At 44.1% G+C, this 17,599-nt stretch overlaps 1 protein-coding gene across 2 annotated transcripts in view; it reads right to left on the bottom strand.

Annotated features, from left to right (window-relative positions):
* The window catches only part of LOC119124466 (PDZ domain-containing RING finger protein 4-like), a 64,902-nt gene that overhangs the window by 15,340 nt on the left and 31,963 nt on the right, over positions 1–17,599 (bottom strand). The window contains exon 1 of one of the 2 annotated variants that reach the window (XM_037254476.1): positions 12,854–13,146. The exons of the other annotated variant lie outside the window; for it this stretch is intronic. Coding sequence (XP_037110371.1) covers positions 12,854–12,922 — 69 coding nt within the window. The 5' untranslated portion in view covers positions 12,923–13,146. Of the gene's footprint in view, positions 1–12,853; positions 13,147–17,599 lie in introns of those variants that run through there. 2 annotated transcript variants of the gene reach the window in all.

Raw genomic sequence — 17,599 nt, 5'->3', positions numbered from 1 at the left:
AAACTTTGGTGGCATTCACAAGAGGACATTGATGAAGCTGCTGTCCCTGATCTTTTCCTCGTAACAAGCCGTGGCACAATGCACGATTAAAACCAAGGACATTATCTTCCGAGTGGGATCGCCGGTGTCATCAATCTGCCTCGAGGCACCCTGATGGGTCTCTCGTGAGAAGGAGCAAAAAAAAAAAAAAAGTCTCTTGCGAGAGGAGAAGAGGTTGCCAGAGTGGTTGTAGTCGTTTCTCTCTTTCCAGTCTTACTAAGCTTAACTCGGTCAATAAACAAAAGCAAGCGAGAGGAAATTGTTGACAATTCTTTGCTTCGTGCTGTGTCCTGATTACACAGTTGGAAGAAAGACATGATGAGTAGAATGAGAACGAGAGGAAGAGCCACTTTATTAAATAAATAGCAAGCTGTGATTGCATCACACCAGAGATGCCTTTGATTGTGGAACTCAAGTCAACAATCTTTTTGAGTTGATTGATTGATGATGATCTTCAAGATCCTTGAGGGGATTTTAGTAGGAAAGTTAAGAAGAGTTTTTGTCCGATCATGATAGATCAACAATCTCCTTCTTGTTTGATTTGGACAAGGAAATCAAAGCTGGTCGACGTGCGAGTGACAACTGTCAAGGCAGACAAGAAAAGGATTTTATTGGCCATCGCTGGTGTAAAATCCAACTGGCGTGACAACAGTGCGCCTTCTGATGATAGCAAACACTGTCCGCCACGCCAGTATGCTCAGAATTTAATGAAACACCTGTCGGGATGCGTTTTCACCACCTGAAGCTTTGTGCGGCAAATGAGCTGTAACATTACCTTTTTTTTTTTTTTTTGACCACCTGCTGCATGCTAGTAATGTGTGCAAAAACAAAATTGAAACCACGAGTTTTTATTAAGATTGCCCGGAGCAGGACTTGGTATCTGCCAAGTGTGTGTTGAGCCTAATTGCAAGAAAGTTCTGGCTTTGAATACCAATCAAAGTCTTTCTAAGACCACGCTGAACGCAAACCAAGACAGTCGAAGAATAGGAATAGATTTTGGAGAGGCCTGATCTTCTTCTGAATGTCAGAAAAGGCTTCAACGGCCATGTACTCAATTGTTTTGGCATAATTCAAATTATTTATTTAATTAATAATAATATAAATAATTCAATGGACAATAAATAATCTTCTGATGAGGTTAGAAAAAAGTCGGCGGAGATTCCAATGGACCTCTTAATTTCTTCCCCCACTCATTCCATTTATTCTTCCGCTGCGACACAAACTCGTTCGTTCATTAGCATCAGTATCGTAGCAACGGAAACTCGTGGGGTCTCGCGAGGACCCCCAGTATAATTCCCATGTGCTACTCCTGTGATTGACAGGTGAGCCAGACCAGTCTTCTGTTGCAAATCACTAAATAAACAGCAGAAGATGCTCGGAAGTTCCTCTTGAGTGATTCCGCTCGAAATGTCGCTGAACATATTGAGCCGATGGATGCGATCCAGGGCGGCACTATTTTCAGATTCCGACAAGTGTGTTTGCATCTGATGGGGAACATGCTAACATATGCGTGCGTGGTAGCAGCAAGCGTCTTCACGCTGGATCCAGAAAGTAAACTCGCATCAAATTATTAGTGCAGCGGCACGACGGGGAATATCGTCCTCCACTCCACCGTTCATCCCGGGGTAGATTTATGACAGTGCGATTGCTCCTGCGCATAATTAGTATTGTTGGACCGGGCTTTCTCCAGACTGCTGCAAGGCCATGATTAAAATGTTATCAGCTGTTCAACCGTATCACTGCCACGTTTTGAATCCCGTGAGAGCGTAAACGGACTCCAGACGCCCGCAACTGGACCGGACGGTGTTTCTTAGCGGTCCTCAAGGACATCGGTTGGACTGGGTAAATAGAATCTCTTGGCAGAGAGGAATGACAGCTGTTCTGGCGCCGCGGCACGGAGCGCAAGGTATTGGGGGGTAATGAAGCCAAGGAAAAACTAGACGACCAGGCGAAGACGGGGCCTGAGGGATTTAAAGCCGTGTTCAAACAAATAACGCTTCTGGGGGGAAAAAAAAATGTCTGGCAAATTGGCATACTCATGGGAACAACGTGACGACCTGACCCGATTCTGAACAAACTCCAAAAATCACTTCATTAGCGATGAACTATTGTAGCATGCTAACGTTTCAGGATGAATACGACCATTTCATTCATGCTCGAAAGTTTGCCGACTATGAAGAGCAAGTCAGGCGTGTCGGACGTCGATTTGTTTCGCTTCGACGGATCGTGGCTGAAGGTGATGGGAGTGACTGAGCAAAAGATGTTTTTCCACTAACAAAGTGGAATTGAGTCTGGAATATTTGGGTCAAGAATGGAGGAAGAAAAGCAGAGATGAAGACTATTTGTAATCACCTTCTAAAACTTTCCTCGCTGTCCTAATAGTTTGCAAAGTGTTGTAAGCCGTTTTATCTTGTAAGCTTTAATTGCGGCGCCAAGAGTAAAAACGATTAATCACTCGGAAGTAGAGCAACTGCCCGCACTCCACTATCAGTCCTCGCCGCAAACACGAGCTCTGAAACCAGAACCCAGCGCCTGAGAAAGGTTGACATGCCGGCTAACGGCGGGGTACGTGGAAAAATGGAAGGTGTTTTTTTTTTTTGCGTGTCCATGTTTGGCAGGAGACGGCGTTGGTTCAGGCGGCCCGCTTGGCAGGGATGACCGCTCCACGTGGAGCCGATGTAACACGAGAATGAGACCAAATGGCTCTCGCCATTGGAAAGCAAAGAGGGCAGACTGCTGAGGGCATCTGCTCAGGGTTTCTAATTTGATGAGCTCAATTGCTTGGCAACGCAGCGTGTGCTCCACTGTGCTTCTCTGATAAACATTTTCGCAAGTTGGAAACAGGCGCTAAACAGAAACAATTAGCCAGACTCATAAAATATGAACCATATTGCAAGTGGAAATGAAGCCGTGTTTAAAAAAAAAGCACAAACACGCGACGGTGTCATGACAAACGCTAATTGGTCTCAAACAGCAGAGGGGGCAACCTGTTAAAGCTCGCTCACATCTGGTATGCCGACTTTCCACGCTCGCGGTTTTGCACATTTTATTCTCTGCCAAACGGCAACATTTAGCGAGGGGAGCGTGACAGCTCAGTGGGCGGAGAAAAAGGGGGAGTCCATATGGACATGGTATGATGAGTTTCAGGACGTAATTAAGAGTCTCTCCGCGGAGTTCTTCACCCGCTGATGAAGAGACACTTGCGGCATGAGGGAATCCAGAGACACCTGGAGGGGGCGGGGCGGAGCTCATTTCTGACAAAGACTTCAGTCTTCCTGGACTTTCTTTCACAAGCATGATGTGTATAGATAGTAACAGGAGAGGACAATCTGTTAATATAAAATGAAATCTACTATAAATATAATATATTTAAATTATTAATAATAATAATGAATATAAAAAGGTTGCCTACTGGTAGGCTAATAGGACAAATATACTTCAGATGCTTTCTTTCAGTCGCCATCCTCAGATTCTACACTATGACTTTGAGTGTGTTTGGCTTTGTTGGTGAGTGAATGAGTATGACTACGCTTACCATATGTGTTTTTTTTTCTTACTATTTTCAATAAAATGATTGAAAATGCATCGGCAGTTGTGTACGGCATATCCTTAACCACATGTCGAAGAATTACAATACATTCCAACTAGCGGTTTTAAGCTAGTTTGATTTAGCTAACGATGTTTACGTCATTGTGTTAGCATTCAGTTTCAACATGTTGCCTATTAATATGACAGTAAAAGAGCCACTCACTATCAATAAGCTTATTTTTAAGACTGGCTTCAGTGCAGACATGTCGAATAAATCAGGAAAAAAATGCTAAACTGCTTCCTGCCAAATTCATTTCTAGCTTGAGGAAGTGCTAGCATGATAGATTTTCCCCAAGCAACTGGGGGTGTTTCCACACTGTCTGCGAGTCTCTCCCAAGAGCGAGCAAATGTAGTGGAGCTATAAAAAGGTGTTTTGGCACACTTGGACACACTCCCGGACAGAAAGTCAAACAGCAAAGTGTCAAAGACGAGCTACCTGCCATTCCGTGTGGTGTCAGCGCCCTGATAGATCGCAGCTCTCGGGAGGAGGCGCTTCAAGAAACTCCCAAACATATTCCACTATTGATTAATTCAGTTAAAAATACTCTGTGTAAAATCGGACATTGCCGCGATTGATCTGCTGCATCCCCCACGGCGGCCTCCCTCAAGGAAAATGCCATTCCCGCATTGAATTTGCTCGTGTTTAACGACGATTACGTTGAGCCGGTGTCAGCTCCGGGGTCAATAGCGGATCTTTTAGCGCAGCCAATCGTATCAAAGCTGCATAAATCAGAGGAAAGCAGCGTTTGCTGATGCAAACTGTACGCCGGCCGATGTCTTCGAGGCTCAGAGTTGATGACGCGTCGGTGACATTAATGGACTAACACTCGGCACTCCCCTGACATTATCCCGTCTAGTCATTCTCGAGTCGCGCCGCTGTCACCCAGTCACCGTTTTACCCGAGAGGACGTTGCGATCGATGGGAAAGGACGTCGGCTGAGGCCTCACTGACGTGGTGTTTACTCCGCAAACAAAGACCTTCACTTGTCAGCTGCACAAGTTCATTAGCATCACTTTGTTTTTTCCTATGTTCAGCCAGTCGCAGCAATCGAGGCCGTTTACACCACTTGCAAGTTGCAGCATATTTTTTTAAAACCACACTATGATTGCATATAAAAACAAAAAACAAGTTACAAGGGCAACATATATATTTAAGTGTGCATGTGCCTTTAAGAGGCGGAGCCTGGTGGGCTTTAGTGGAACCTTGGGGAGTTTGCGTGTGAGTGTCTGGATGTGAGCTGTGGACAACAGCAGGTCCTCATAAGTGTATGCCCTTGACTTGGGGTCGTATTAATCCTCTGGCTTACTAGGAGCTGCTGTTTTGGTTAGCAAAAGAGTACATATGGGCGCATTTACCAAATGAGGTGATTACAGTTATTTGTTTGTTTTTCTCCTAAGGGGTGGGGCTAAATTTGTGTTGATGGCAACTAAGGAGTAACACTGTGCTCCTCTTTTGGCTTCGTTCGGTCTGCCAATATGACTCCGTGCGAGAATCTGGCTGGCGTGGGAGGTGCTGGGTTCGACTCCGGTGCCGCAGGGGTGAGAAATCAGTCGCCATTCCAACCTTGCAAAAAAACACATTAGGCTCCTGCTGTGAATTTCCGCGTAAAAATAGTTTGCTCGCATTGCCGCGTTGTTATGTGTCACCTTGCTTTTGCTCGTCAACACGCCGACGTTTACGGCAATTTATTCCAAGCGCCGACAAATTAATTAACACAGATGCTGATGCTATCGGACTGGAATGAAATTAGCTCGCCTGCTTGACGATCTCGGGCGACAACGGTGAAAGCCTTTGTGATGTTCATCACAAATGCGGCTCATTAAAAGCGTGCAACAGCTGCGGCCTCCACAAAAGGCAGTTCCAAAACAGAAAAAACACAATGTCCCCATTATTATTAATTTTTTTCCCAGATTTTTTCCTGACCCTTCTCACACCCAGTCTAGAAGGTTCCTATCTCAAAAGCTAAGCAAAGCACGTAGAAGGACAAAGGCAAGGTATCGAGGCGGTCCCCAGATAGACAATGACCACGTCAGTGTGTGAATACGTGTCAGCCTTCTCATCAAATACCTGGCAGGCTGAGCTTATCACGGGAGCTTCAGGGGAAGGGCGCTGACCTGCCGAGTGACACCAGGCGCTGCCGCCTCACACGCACACACACACCTCCATGTCTCAGGGGCATAAAAGTAAGAGCGATGGAAGAGAAAGAGAGTCGGGGAGGCATCGGCAGCGCCACCCGTGAACTCTTTATCTCTTTATCGAGCGTATATCACGCAAGCAGCACCTTGCCTGACACTGTGCTATTTCTCCAAATGTCAGCGCAGGTGTTGCAGCTGATATCTTAAAGCTATTTTGGGGGGGGGGGTTGGACGCAAAACCTATTGCAAGGTGCAGATAAGTCAGTCGACAACAAGCGGGAAGACAGAAACATACTTAGCGGTGCTAATTTGAAGATGATAAATATGGCGTTAGAAAGTAAAAAAGCTATTTTCCCGAAAACAAAACGACAACTCCCGAGGGAATGTTGTATTAACTCTTATGGAGTAACTTTGATGGCACGCGTGAGAACAGGAGGTCCGTGCATTACTCGCAGGTGACGCCACATTGATGTCACCATCCCCCCCCCCCCGATGAATTAACGAGATATTCGAAATGGAAGACGGGGGCGAGCGGGAAGCGGGGCTTTAGATGATAACCCCGGCGCTTCCATCATCCCTTATCTAAGTCTTCCAACAGGGAAGGCTAAAACAGTGTGTCACGCCTTGTTTGGGGTGGGGGAGGGGGGATGCGCTCACAGGTAGGGATTAAAAAAAAAAAAAGTGTTGGAATGAGCTAGGTCGGGCAGTGTCAGTCCAACTTGATGTGTGGCTGGAAAGGTCAGCCGGGTTCTTATTGAGATAAGGAAAGGATGAAAGGGGGAAAAAGGTCAATTCATCATTAGCTCCCCTCTTCAATCCACTCGGCTCGAGATTTAGTGCACCCGCTGATAAAAAGTCATTGACTTCATGTCTGCTCGTGTGCGTACAGCCATCTGACGTTAGCTGGGTATTGGTGCGCTTTTCAATTCCACCAGACGATTAGACTATGAAATATCCAATTACACAGTCAGCGTGAGGCTGCGCTTTACGCAAGAGTAGTGCGGCGCTGGCATCTTCAGCCTGCTAAGTGGCGGAATAGTATTAGCGGGCAGGCTCAACGTGAGGAGGTAAATAATGCACCTTTGGATAATAACATCCCGAGCTTATTTACACGGCTTTAAAGGATCGGTATTCTCCACTAGTGAAGTCTTCCCGTGCTGGAGAGATTGCAGTACATTTTTGTCCAATCGGATTGCAGCATCTGTGTGTGGCAATGTTATCGGAATCTGCCCATACAAGGCCTTCGTTAATGTATATTTAAAAAATAAATAAACAAACAAATAAATAAACCAAAAAATAAATAAAAATAAAAAAAGTTGTCTCCCCGTGGTACCAAATAGTAATGATGGGCAAATGAAGCTTCAAGATGATTCATGAACCCGTTGTTGTTTACTTAGATGGCACTCACTTTAAACCAACATTGCCATCTAGAGGGGCCAAACAATACAACAATTGGTTCATGAAGCCTCATTTTCTCATCACTACCAAATAGTCCACGAACAACTACCGGGCCGCGGACCAGTGGTTGGGGACCACTGACTGGATTTAGGGTTTAAACGTAAACACTTCAGCCTTGAGCTCGTCAAAGACAAAAATCGCCAACAGTAAGCACGATTTTGTAGAGTTAAAGACAACGGTTTGATTTTTACGTGCGGAGCTGCCAAAGCCAGATGAAGCCATCAAATTTATTTTTGTAATCAACCCAATGCGACCTGAGGCTGTAAGCTAAAGTGCACAAAGACTAACAAAAATAAAAATACACGTAGCAAATAATTTTATGTGTGACCATCTGTCGGCAGGCTTCGAAAAATAATGTCCGTTTGTTGGCAATAGATAGAAAGCGGTGCCGATAGCCCAGATTACATTCAGCGATACATTTTTTTTCCCTCTCTCTCTGTCGATGGACTGCAGATCAATCAAGCGGCGCGTTTCTTTCGTTTCTAGTACGCACGCTCTTCACTCGAGCAATCACTTTTAGTGCTCGAGAGACATCCTTCAAAAGACATAATGGGACACCAAAGATGGATGACAACATTTGGAGCTAACCATCCGGAAGGTTGCGAGGGTGGAGCAAAAAGGGGGCGGGGCTAAATGCAGTGCAAGATTCAATGGATTTAATGTCGGGACTTGCTTTAGTTTAAGTTATTACTGTTGAAGTATCTTAATACATCAGGGGGGGGTAGAAAAATGTGTGTATTTTCAAAAGCTAGTCCTTTATTTGGCTTTTTCGCTGCCTACCGAGTTGTTTCATCGCATCGTGCAGCTTTGTAGTCAAACTACCATCTGGCACGATAGCGCTAAGGTAGCAGCAAAAAAATCCTTTACAACATGATTAAAGGCTTAGTAAGCTTACATATGTCCATGCAAATTCTGCAATTCAAGTCCATTTTTAATGGCATTGCTGAGGATGCAAGAAAATGAAAGTCGTCACCGATAACCGAACCTTGAAGCGATCATCCACCGTCGATACGAGCACCGGCAAGACCGATTCGTGCCGTCTGGTGCCGGTGATTGCTTCCCAACCTTTGACGGAATGCATATCCATTACACACATGGCCACCAGTGGTGACATATGAACAAGCAGCAGGTCCGGCGAGATCCCCTTGGACCTTCTCCGGTCCAAGAGTTTCACATCTGCTGCTACTTGAAAGAACACAATAATCTCTCGCTCACACACAGAGGCACTCCTGAGGTTTTCTCCGACACATGCTGGATATGCTTGATTCCATTTCTGTCTAGATGGAGATCTGTGGCTTCACTTCATAAAAGATGTCAGTTATTTCCATTGTTTTGAAATACAAATGAATTGGAAAGTTACTCCTGGAATGGATTCAACATTGCAGGTTTTTAATTGACTCTCCAGAGAATCATGAACCATTTTTGCATTTTTTTTTTCTGTCAAACTTATCCTTAGCTCTTAGGCACATAAATATTGTTTTCAGTTCTTCGCAATTTTGACTCTTACCAGGAGTTTTGTGTATTCCAACTGCGGGTTCATGCCGATCCATCCAGTCCTCATTCATACGCCTCATTCTCATGCACCAGCAAGTTATCAGGGACTGTTGTGCCTCATTGAACCGTGAAGCTTCCTCCCCATTTATTTCTCAAATGCAGCAGAGAAGTGCCCCCGTTCACCTAATAAGACTTATAACAGTCGGCTCGGCGAGATGCAGAACCGGTAGCGAGCTCAGCCTTGGAAAATAAATGACCTGGCTCACATCTATTTAAGTTGTGACACCTTGAGAAATGCACTTGAATACTTTTGGGGAAACAGATTTTGCTACGACGACACTTCGGACTATTAAATGTGATGCAAAAATCTCTCGAGTTTAAAGTGCGGTGTTATCAACATCTGCCGTGCTGCTAATTAAAGCCTAAAAAGACACACATCAGTGAGTTTCGCTAATTCAGAGAAGATGTGTGACACTCGCGGGATAAAGCTGAGCCAGAGCAGACAGCCAATCAAATACAGTTTTAGCTAAAAGTGTCAGAGAAAGGAAATCTGGCTGATTGTGCGGTCGAGACGCCAAACTTTGGTCGATAATGACGTTCAGTCAATGACAGGATAGCAAAATGGCAGAATACCCACACACAAAGTTTTGCTGGAATCAATTGGCGCTTGGTGGACCCAACACAGTCCAACCGCGGCTTTACAAAAGATGCGTCTTTAAATCGATGCGGGAATTCTGATCCAATGCTGTAAATAAAAAATGTCCTCCTTGCAGGTGCACACGCTTCCATGCAGAACACCCACGGTTCTGAGAACAGCGAGGAGGCAATGGGATGGAGCCAGAAAGTCATAAATCTCCCACCGCTCATAGGGTCAGGCAAGAGGGAATGAGAAAGAGGAGGGGGTGTCAAAACTGGCTATGGGTGTGTAGGGGGGGGGGGACGATGGCTATGGGGGGGGAACCAACCGCCGTGACCGACTTCTGCTCCCTGAATCGTGCGGCGGTTGGTCACGCTGTGACACCGGCAAAACCACATCTGCCTCATTTGCATTTACACATTGAAGGAACTCCGCCGGGGTAGACGGTGTGCCTCTCTAACAGAGTATAAGAAAATAGATGGATGGTAGGAACTGAGACAATTGGAAAAGTGAGGAATTCGGTCATGATCCGAGAACTTGGTGCTGTTACAAGTGTCTATGGATCACAGGTGTCAAAGTCAAGTCCCACGAAGACAAATTGTGCATCAAATTCAATTTTTTCAAATTGTTTTCCCTTTTAAAAAAATAGAGATATTGTTCGCAATTTTTATTCCCATTCATTTTTTTAAAGAATTTGTATTTTTTAATATTTGATTTGATTCCAATCTTGCATTTTTAAATATTTGAACAGTTTCTATTAGTCTCTGTTTTGAAAATTAGTTATTCATCAGTTTGTTGTGTAGCCTATACTATATATACACAACATGAGACATTCATACATTTATTTGGGTTGACAATTTTAATGGCCCTTTGAAGCAAACTATGACTACTGCAAAAATAAGTTTGACACCTCTGCTATAGATCATCATCAACAATAGCCAAGTAGGAAGCCATCTGAAGCCAGACAAATAGACCAACAAGATTTGTTAAGCGTTCATCAAGTCATACATCAATGATAGACCAAGACACGATCTAGATTGGAGAGACTGGACCTGATCAAAAATCCAGACTCCACCTTGTCTGAGACCAAGACAAGACTGAGGAAAAATGCCTTAGATTCAGAGACTAGACAGATTCATAGACTTTCTACAAGATGTGAAGTGTGCCTGTGGGAGTTCATCCAATCACAAGAACATTGGGCCTGAACGTTGGTCACACTTGTCTTTACAACCCCTGGACAAGAAACAACACTTTCACAAAGCATTTTCACAAAATTGGAAGCAGAGAATTGTCCCAGCCCTTGACCTGACTGGAGTATCTTTTTCACTTGGTCTCTTTCTCTTCACAATCTTTATCCCCCTGCGTCTTCCAGGCTTTAGCCCTCACCGTGGGCAATCAGAGAGAAGATGCTGATGTTGTGACTGCCGCCGTGTAAAGCGGCTCAGCGTATCAGCGGGCGGACACACTCGACCGGGAGCTTCCTCTAACAGCAAACTGCCCGCTCGGCCTAACCCCCACCCCGTGGAGCTAATCTCCGTCACCGGTCCACCACAAAAGGCTACTTGCTAGCACACTGTGCAGAAGATGCACTCCATTCCTAAGGAGGAGAGATGCTCCCCCAATGCCAAGCTTTTTTTCTTGCTCTATAATATAGAGAAAGGTTCCAGAAAATGGGGTGTAATAGGGAGTTGGTTTCTTATTACATTTTTCTGGGAAATTCTTTCGTCATTCGAGAGTTCCTCGCGTTGTACGCTGGGTAAGGGCAATCAGCCTTTCCCAAAATGGTCCCCACAAAGTTGGAAGCATAGAAATGTGGACTGGTCAAGCGAGGTACGATTGTGGGATGTCTCTAAATATTATCCTGATCGAAGTATTTGTGACTTCAACATAGTTGCCAGACAAGCTAGCAGTTAGGCTAGCTTCTTTCTATTTTTCGACTGTGCGTGTGTGAGGTCTTTCACAATTTAAAAATAAAAAAATTTGAAATTTTGTCTCTAAATATTTATTAATAAATAATACTAATTAAAGTATTTGTGACTGATATAGTTGCCAGACAAGCTAGCAGCTAGGCTAGCTTGTTTTATCGCTTCTATTTTTCGAATGTTTGCGGGTTCTTTCACAATTTAAATCCATCCGTCCATCACGAATAATATTGAGAAGGAATTTCCGTCAGTTAGCAAACCAATGTCTCATCTTGATACTCAAATTCATATCGCGTAGTTAACAGACCATCAATGGATGCAACATTTCCTTTCCTCCAAATATAACAACAACCGGGTGGCCACTTCCAAAGTGAACAACAATAGCCACTGCTGTCTCCAGTTTGGCAACGTGTCAAGTTGCACACACGCAGGCAGCGGTTGAGCCATCTTTTGTTTGCCGCCTCCGCATCCACTCACGAGGATGCTTCGCGCGGGATATTTTCCACGTCTAATTAATGCGTTGTATAAAACGGCTAATGAGAGCCGCGATCACAGCGGCGTGAAGGCAGGCGTTACGGAGAAAGAGAGCAAAGGCAAAGGAACGGGGTGCTTCACAGTTATTAGCCTGCCACTTAAACACGGCGGTGGCGGAGGTGTGGAGGTGAGTGCTCGGTGATGTATCAGGCATAACCACACACACACACACTATTTTGCCGCTATTTTGCATTGGATATGAAAAAGCTGTCAGGAGCCATGCATAAAATATTGGATTAGCTGTCCAGAGAAAACCTAGCAAGTCCACTTTGACCCATTGTCCTCAAAAGTGTGTAAAACAACTATCTCCATTGACTTATAAAGTCATTTCACATTAGACCACACCGCCATTCAAGTTTTTTTAGAAGACACAAAGTGAATGAGCCAGTCATCCATAGTCACTAAATTTCACTGTTCCCTTGTTAGCTTAGCACAAATGTGGTTATTTTACGTGTCATGTTCTTTGTCGCAAGCCAAAAGAGAAATAAAAGGCCCAATTAAGACATTGAGGCTTTAATCTGATATTCCAATACAAAGCAATTAATCATTTGACTTCTTTAATCAATGGCTAAAAATGGCCCCCCAAAATAGGAAGTATAAAAACTAAGTTTAGACATAATGCATTTTTTTGTTTTTTTTGTCCCCAAAACTAACCACCATGAACAAAAATCTGTAATGTAGCAGTTGATCAATCGCGATTCACATGTTTAAGAAGTAAATTCCCTTCTTTTCTTTTCTTTTACTGGAGACAGCAAATTTATTTATGCGGGCCTTGGAGGAAAAAGTTCAAACACCCCGAAGTGAAGCGTGACAAATTTGCACGACGACACCGTAGGGATGTTCCCGCACGCCTCGGGGTGTTATTCCAAGAAACAAAAGTTGCTCCCTCAGCACGGCCCCTCCAGCAGGATAAATGAGCTGCACACCAGCAACTCTATCAGCTTCATTACGCGCCAACACATCTGCTGGCCACCAGAGAAACCTCACTGGCTCTTCCATCTCTCTTTTTCGCAAATCATTTCAATCGTGGCAACAGCAAGCTCACCTGTGCAATCTCGTACAGCAGCTTGTAGTGTTCCTCGCGCTTCTGTAAAGTGCACAGATTGCAGCCCATTATAGTTGTCGTGGGAACGGCAGGCGTCCGATTCTCCCCGGTGACGGACACAAGGGGGAGAGGGGGGAGTTGAGGGTCCGCGCCGCGCTGCTTCTCATCAGTCACTCCTCGGCCAGCATCTTCTAGGAGGTGCGCGCAGCTTCAGCATCCGCCGCCGTGTGCTGCGCTGCGCTCCGCTCACACGCACACTCGCACGCTGGAGTTGTGGCGATGCCAGGGACACTCCTCCGGACGTGATGACGACCGAGCTCGCGGCTCATGAATAATTCGGTAGACGGTTTAGGCGCACGGGAGGCGGGAGCAAGGACGGGGGACTCGAGGAAAGAGGCGGAACCAGTGAGGCTGAGGGACTTGGAACATTACGAGCGACGCGCAGTTCGATGCTGAGGCTCCTTTGTGTGAGGAGCTTTTCACTGACTACTCGATTGATCCACGAGGGGATAGATGAATTTTATAAATTTAAATTTAATACATTTAAATTTATAAAATGTAATAAATTTAATCAAAAAATTCAAAGGCCAAGAAACATAGGTGTCTCTCAATGAATTATTATGGTGTTCATTCTATTTCATTTTGTTCATTTTTGATACATTTTCTGCCACATTTAAATTGCTGATAAATTTAAATATTAAAATTTTTTACAATTTAAAAACTTTATAAACAAATTTAAACAGTTATTTAAACATCTTCAGCACCCAACGGTCACAACTACATTTTCTTCGTTAAAATTGGCACAGGGTTAAAAATAATTATGGGGGTGAACCGCTTACTCCATATAAATACTCCATATGTGGCGGACACCACATGTGTCAATGGTAACGACGCGTTTGCTACAAATTGGCAAACAGCATGAGTGAATTTTCAGAGAAAATCCACATTGGCTCAAACTGCAATAATTCGCTCTACTTTCACTGTTATTGTCTCCACCGTGAACTCTTCTCCGGCGAGCGGGAAGCCCCGCTAACGAGCAATAATTGTTAACAAATTGGCCTCCCGGCCATTGACGGGGCCTCGCTGCGCCGAATAGAGTAGATGAGCGTTCATCAAGGCGGCTAGCGGGCATGGCGTCCCTACAACCCCCGGGGATGCTCGTAATCCGATTTTCTGGGCTTTAATTTTGCGCGACTGCCTGGAGGCGAGCCAAACAGAAAGTGACATCACATTACGGTTAATACCATCCAGCACTCTGCTGTACTCTTGTCCAACATCCATATCAAAACATCCTCAAGAATTAACAAGGAGAGAGCTTTCTGCTGTTGCTAGGCAATCGTAAACCCAAAAAGTGACAATAGTGGGTCATGCTGGGAGGCATAAGCGTATTTCACAAAGAAAAACATTCATCTGCCATTGGGAATTAGCCTTGCAAAATTTTTAGAATTTTCAAAGTTGATACGTTCACATTTTCAGTCTCAACATTTTTATTATGACTTTTCAACGTCATTTCGCCCAGTTTTTAAGACACCCGCTTCGTTTTTGTACAGTTAAAAACGTCTGACTCAGCCGTTCATTTCCCAGAATCGAGAAGCATCCCATGCGTTCATGACTCAGTCTGCATTTTGTTTCTCATTGAGTCAGCGTCATCTTGCATGTTCAGCCAATAGCATTTTTGGAATCATTCATACATTTATGAGCGCCTTTGAGTGTGACAGCTAGTAAATAAGACACCACGAGACCCAAATAAAGCTACAAAAATGTGAAACACTGATAACAAAAAAATGGTATCAACACCAGGATGTACGAGTTCTTCCCATCAGTTCTATCATGGCAAAGACGATTCAAACACAACCTGCTCTCAGCAACAAAGACAAATACAAGAACCCCGGAATGTGCTGACAATGTCCATTATTAGCTGCCGCGGAGAAATGACCATTACATTGTAAGGGGGGGCAATCAGTGACCCCTGAGGTTAAGACGCTCATCAGTCAGCCAAATGGTCTATCTCATCATCCGTGAAGCGAGACTGATACAGTAGCCCTCTGCCTGCGGTCAAGCAGCGCTACTCGATGGGACGCGCCAAGTGACTGATGCGCTTTGGAAAGTGCATTAAAACTGATAAAAGCTCTTCCCAGGCACTTCACTGCTGTCGGTTTGACATGGTGACTGGATGAATACAACATCATTTTTTTTGCCAATGAATAATTCTGCATAAAAGAGGACCATGTGCTTGCTTTTTAGCTTCTCAGTTTCAGTAAAACTAAACATAAAACAAAATCCATCAATCCATCCAATTTCCGTAACATTGTGTATTTAGCTATACCACAGAAGAAAATCAGGTAGCTTGATGCTAACACAAAATGTCAAACTTCATAAACCAGATAAACAAAACTAGAATTGATTAGTAGACCGTCTATTATCTATCGGCAAATATTCTTTCTGCTCATCACTATAAACCAAACGAGCAAAGGACTGATTCGAATCATCGTCGACTTTTCACCAGCGCTGAAGTAAAAACCGCTGCGTTTGCTTCGCTAGCTGCTAAAACAGTTAGCTAACATGTTTGTCAGTAAGTGCTTAAAATGCAATGTTGTTAATCAGGACTCAACTTACGTGGGAGTCAATAGGAGCCTCATTTAAGCTCCCACAAAGATCTGTGGGAGTCGTTTCTTTTATTAAGCTAAAACCACTTCAATTAATTCACTGTCTGCGCTATTATTGTTTCGATCCAATTTATACCAACGGCCTTCCAGTCTCCTCAGTGTCCTTTACCAGCATCCACCAGTCGTTCATCAGCCGGACAGCCCTTTGCCCGCTCAGGTAGAAACAAGCCCGCCACCGTGTTCATTCCCCCAGTTAATGGGCCTCACATCACAAGGCACGGCCGGCCGATCCGTCCCGGCCGTGATGGCTGTATTTTGAGCCCTCTTCAATTGCCTTGGTGACAAACTGATATTTAAGCTCCTCTAAAACCTCAAGGTATAACCTTCAGCCAAGTGTGGAATTCGCCTACAGCCAAGCTGTAAACCCGATATGTGCCGCTAAAACCTTATTCATTTTTTTAACCCCCCCTCTGACACGGAAAATGGCGAGATAACAGAACAGGTTTTCTAGAAGGTTTGACAGCCGCAATGTACCAGTGATAGCAAAGATGTTAGTCAGAGTGTAGTGTCGGAAAATCGTTTGAATATTTTCAGAGTACAGTGAAGTCAAACAATGGTGCGGTGAAATTGTGGTCACAGTCAGGAGTTGGAATCGCTCGGTGAAGTTCTCACCGTGCTTGGCGCTGGGTTAACCCGACTACTCCGGCTTCCTCATCGCTAACTTTTCCATCAGTTGCGTCAACTAACAAGCTAGCCCATGGCTGAGAAGATCAGACTCAAATTTAATGGATGCAAAGCTCCAGATTAGGACAGATGAGTAAGGCTCATCACATGCTGGCAGAAGAGACGTCTTTATCCCAACGCTGGCTTTCCGTAACCTAGGCAACAGGGTAGCACCTTTAAAGAGTGGGAAGTGTAATAAAAATGCGTTCCAAGCTGTGATCCCTGGAGTGAGCGGCCATGTCTGTATGGAATACCAAGCATTCTCACACAAAGCGATCACCCACTGGCTTCTGAGAACCTATATGACCTGATTTGGGAGTAATTAAACGCCCGTCTTTTAAAAATTAATATCATCGGATATCAGGTCTGGAAGTGGACGGTCCAGCTGCGTCGGTATGCAAAGCGTACATGTGGCGGCTTGAAAGCGAGCGCTCGGCGGTGGTCAAAAAGCGCGGGAAGCCAACCAAAACATCTCTCTCAGAGGTGATAAATTATTAACTGCATCTTTAATTCATGTGGGAACATGGCCGTGGATATAAATAGCACATTGTGCATGATAACGCACCCCACTGTTGCTTTCCAGGCAATCAACATTGAAGATCTGGAGCTTTGATTTCAACGCAAATTCCTACTGTTGAAGAAGATATGATATGGAATAAAAAATATTTTAGATTTTTTTGTATGCTATGGAGTGCCTGCCAAGCCATCAAGTGTGAGCCAGCCAAGTAAATATTTTTAATTTCTTTTTATTTATTTTGTTTGTTATTTTTGAAAATGATTGAATTAGACAGTAATTCATCCTCATTTAGGATGATTAAGTTGATCATTTTAATATATAAAACAATATATATTTGCATTTATGGCAAGATACAAAGTATTATATTTCATGTACAATGTCGAATAGAGACCTGCCACGCAAAGATCCAACTTTAAGCATTCCGGCCATATTGTTTCTGACATCCCTCAAAATCAATAGACGACTTGCAGGGCTGCAGCGGTATCTTTTGTGGTACAGCATTGGAAATCAGTAGGGTTCTTGCTTCCATACAGGATAATCATGACTACAGGTTGTAACTAACACAGTGTCGATAAGGAACACTCGATAATTTTACCTTAGGCATGTTGCCGCATTCTTTTTTTTTTTTTTTGGGTATCATTCAAAATCAATAGACTAAACTTGCAGGGACAAAGAGTAATGACAATTCATGGTTTCAAAAAGACACATTGAAAATTTGAAGGTTGAATTGCTCCTTCAAATATTTGGTTTCAAGTACCTTGTGTCATTCTAACATTCAAATGCACTAAACGACAGGAACGTATTTGAAATCAATGAAGCAGCTTCATGTAAAAGGCATTGTTTGCTATTCAGAGGTGCACGCTTCAGAGTGGCTGCATTGTGTTGGAACTCAACGTGCAC

Source organism: Syngnathus acus, chromosome 6 (genome assembly GCF_901709675.1).
Source record: "Syngnathus acus chromosome 6, fSynAcu1.2, whole genome shotgun sequence".
Lineage (NCBI taxonomy): Eukaryota > Metazoa > Chordata > Actinopteri > Syngnathiformes > Syngnathidae > Syngnathus > Syngnathus acus.
Note: the sequence above shows the minus strand (reverse complement) of the source record. Positions and strands in the feature narration are given on the sequence as shown.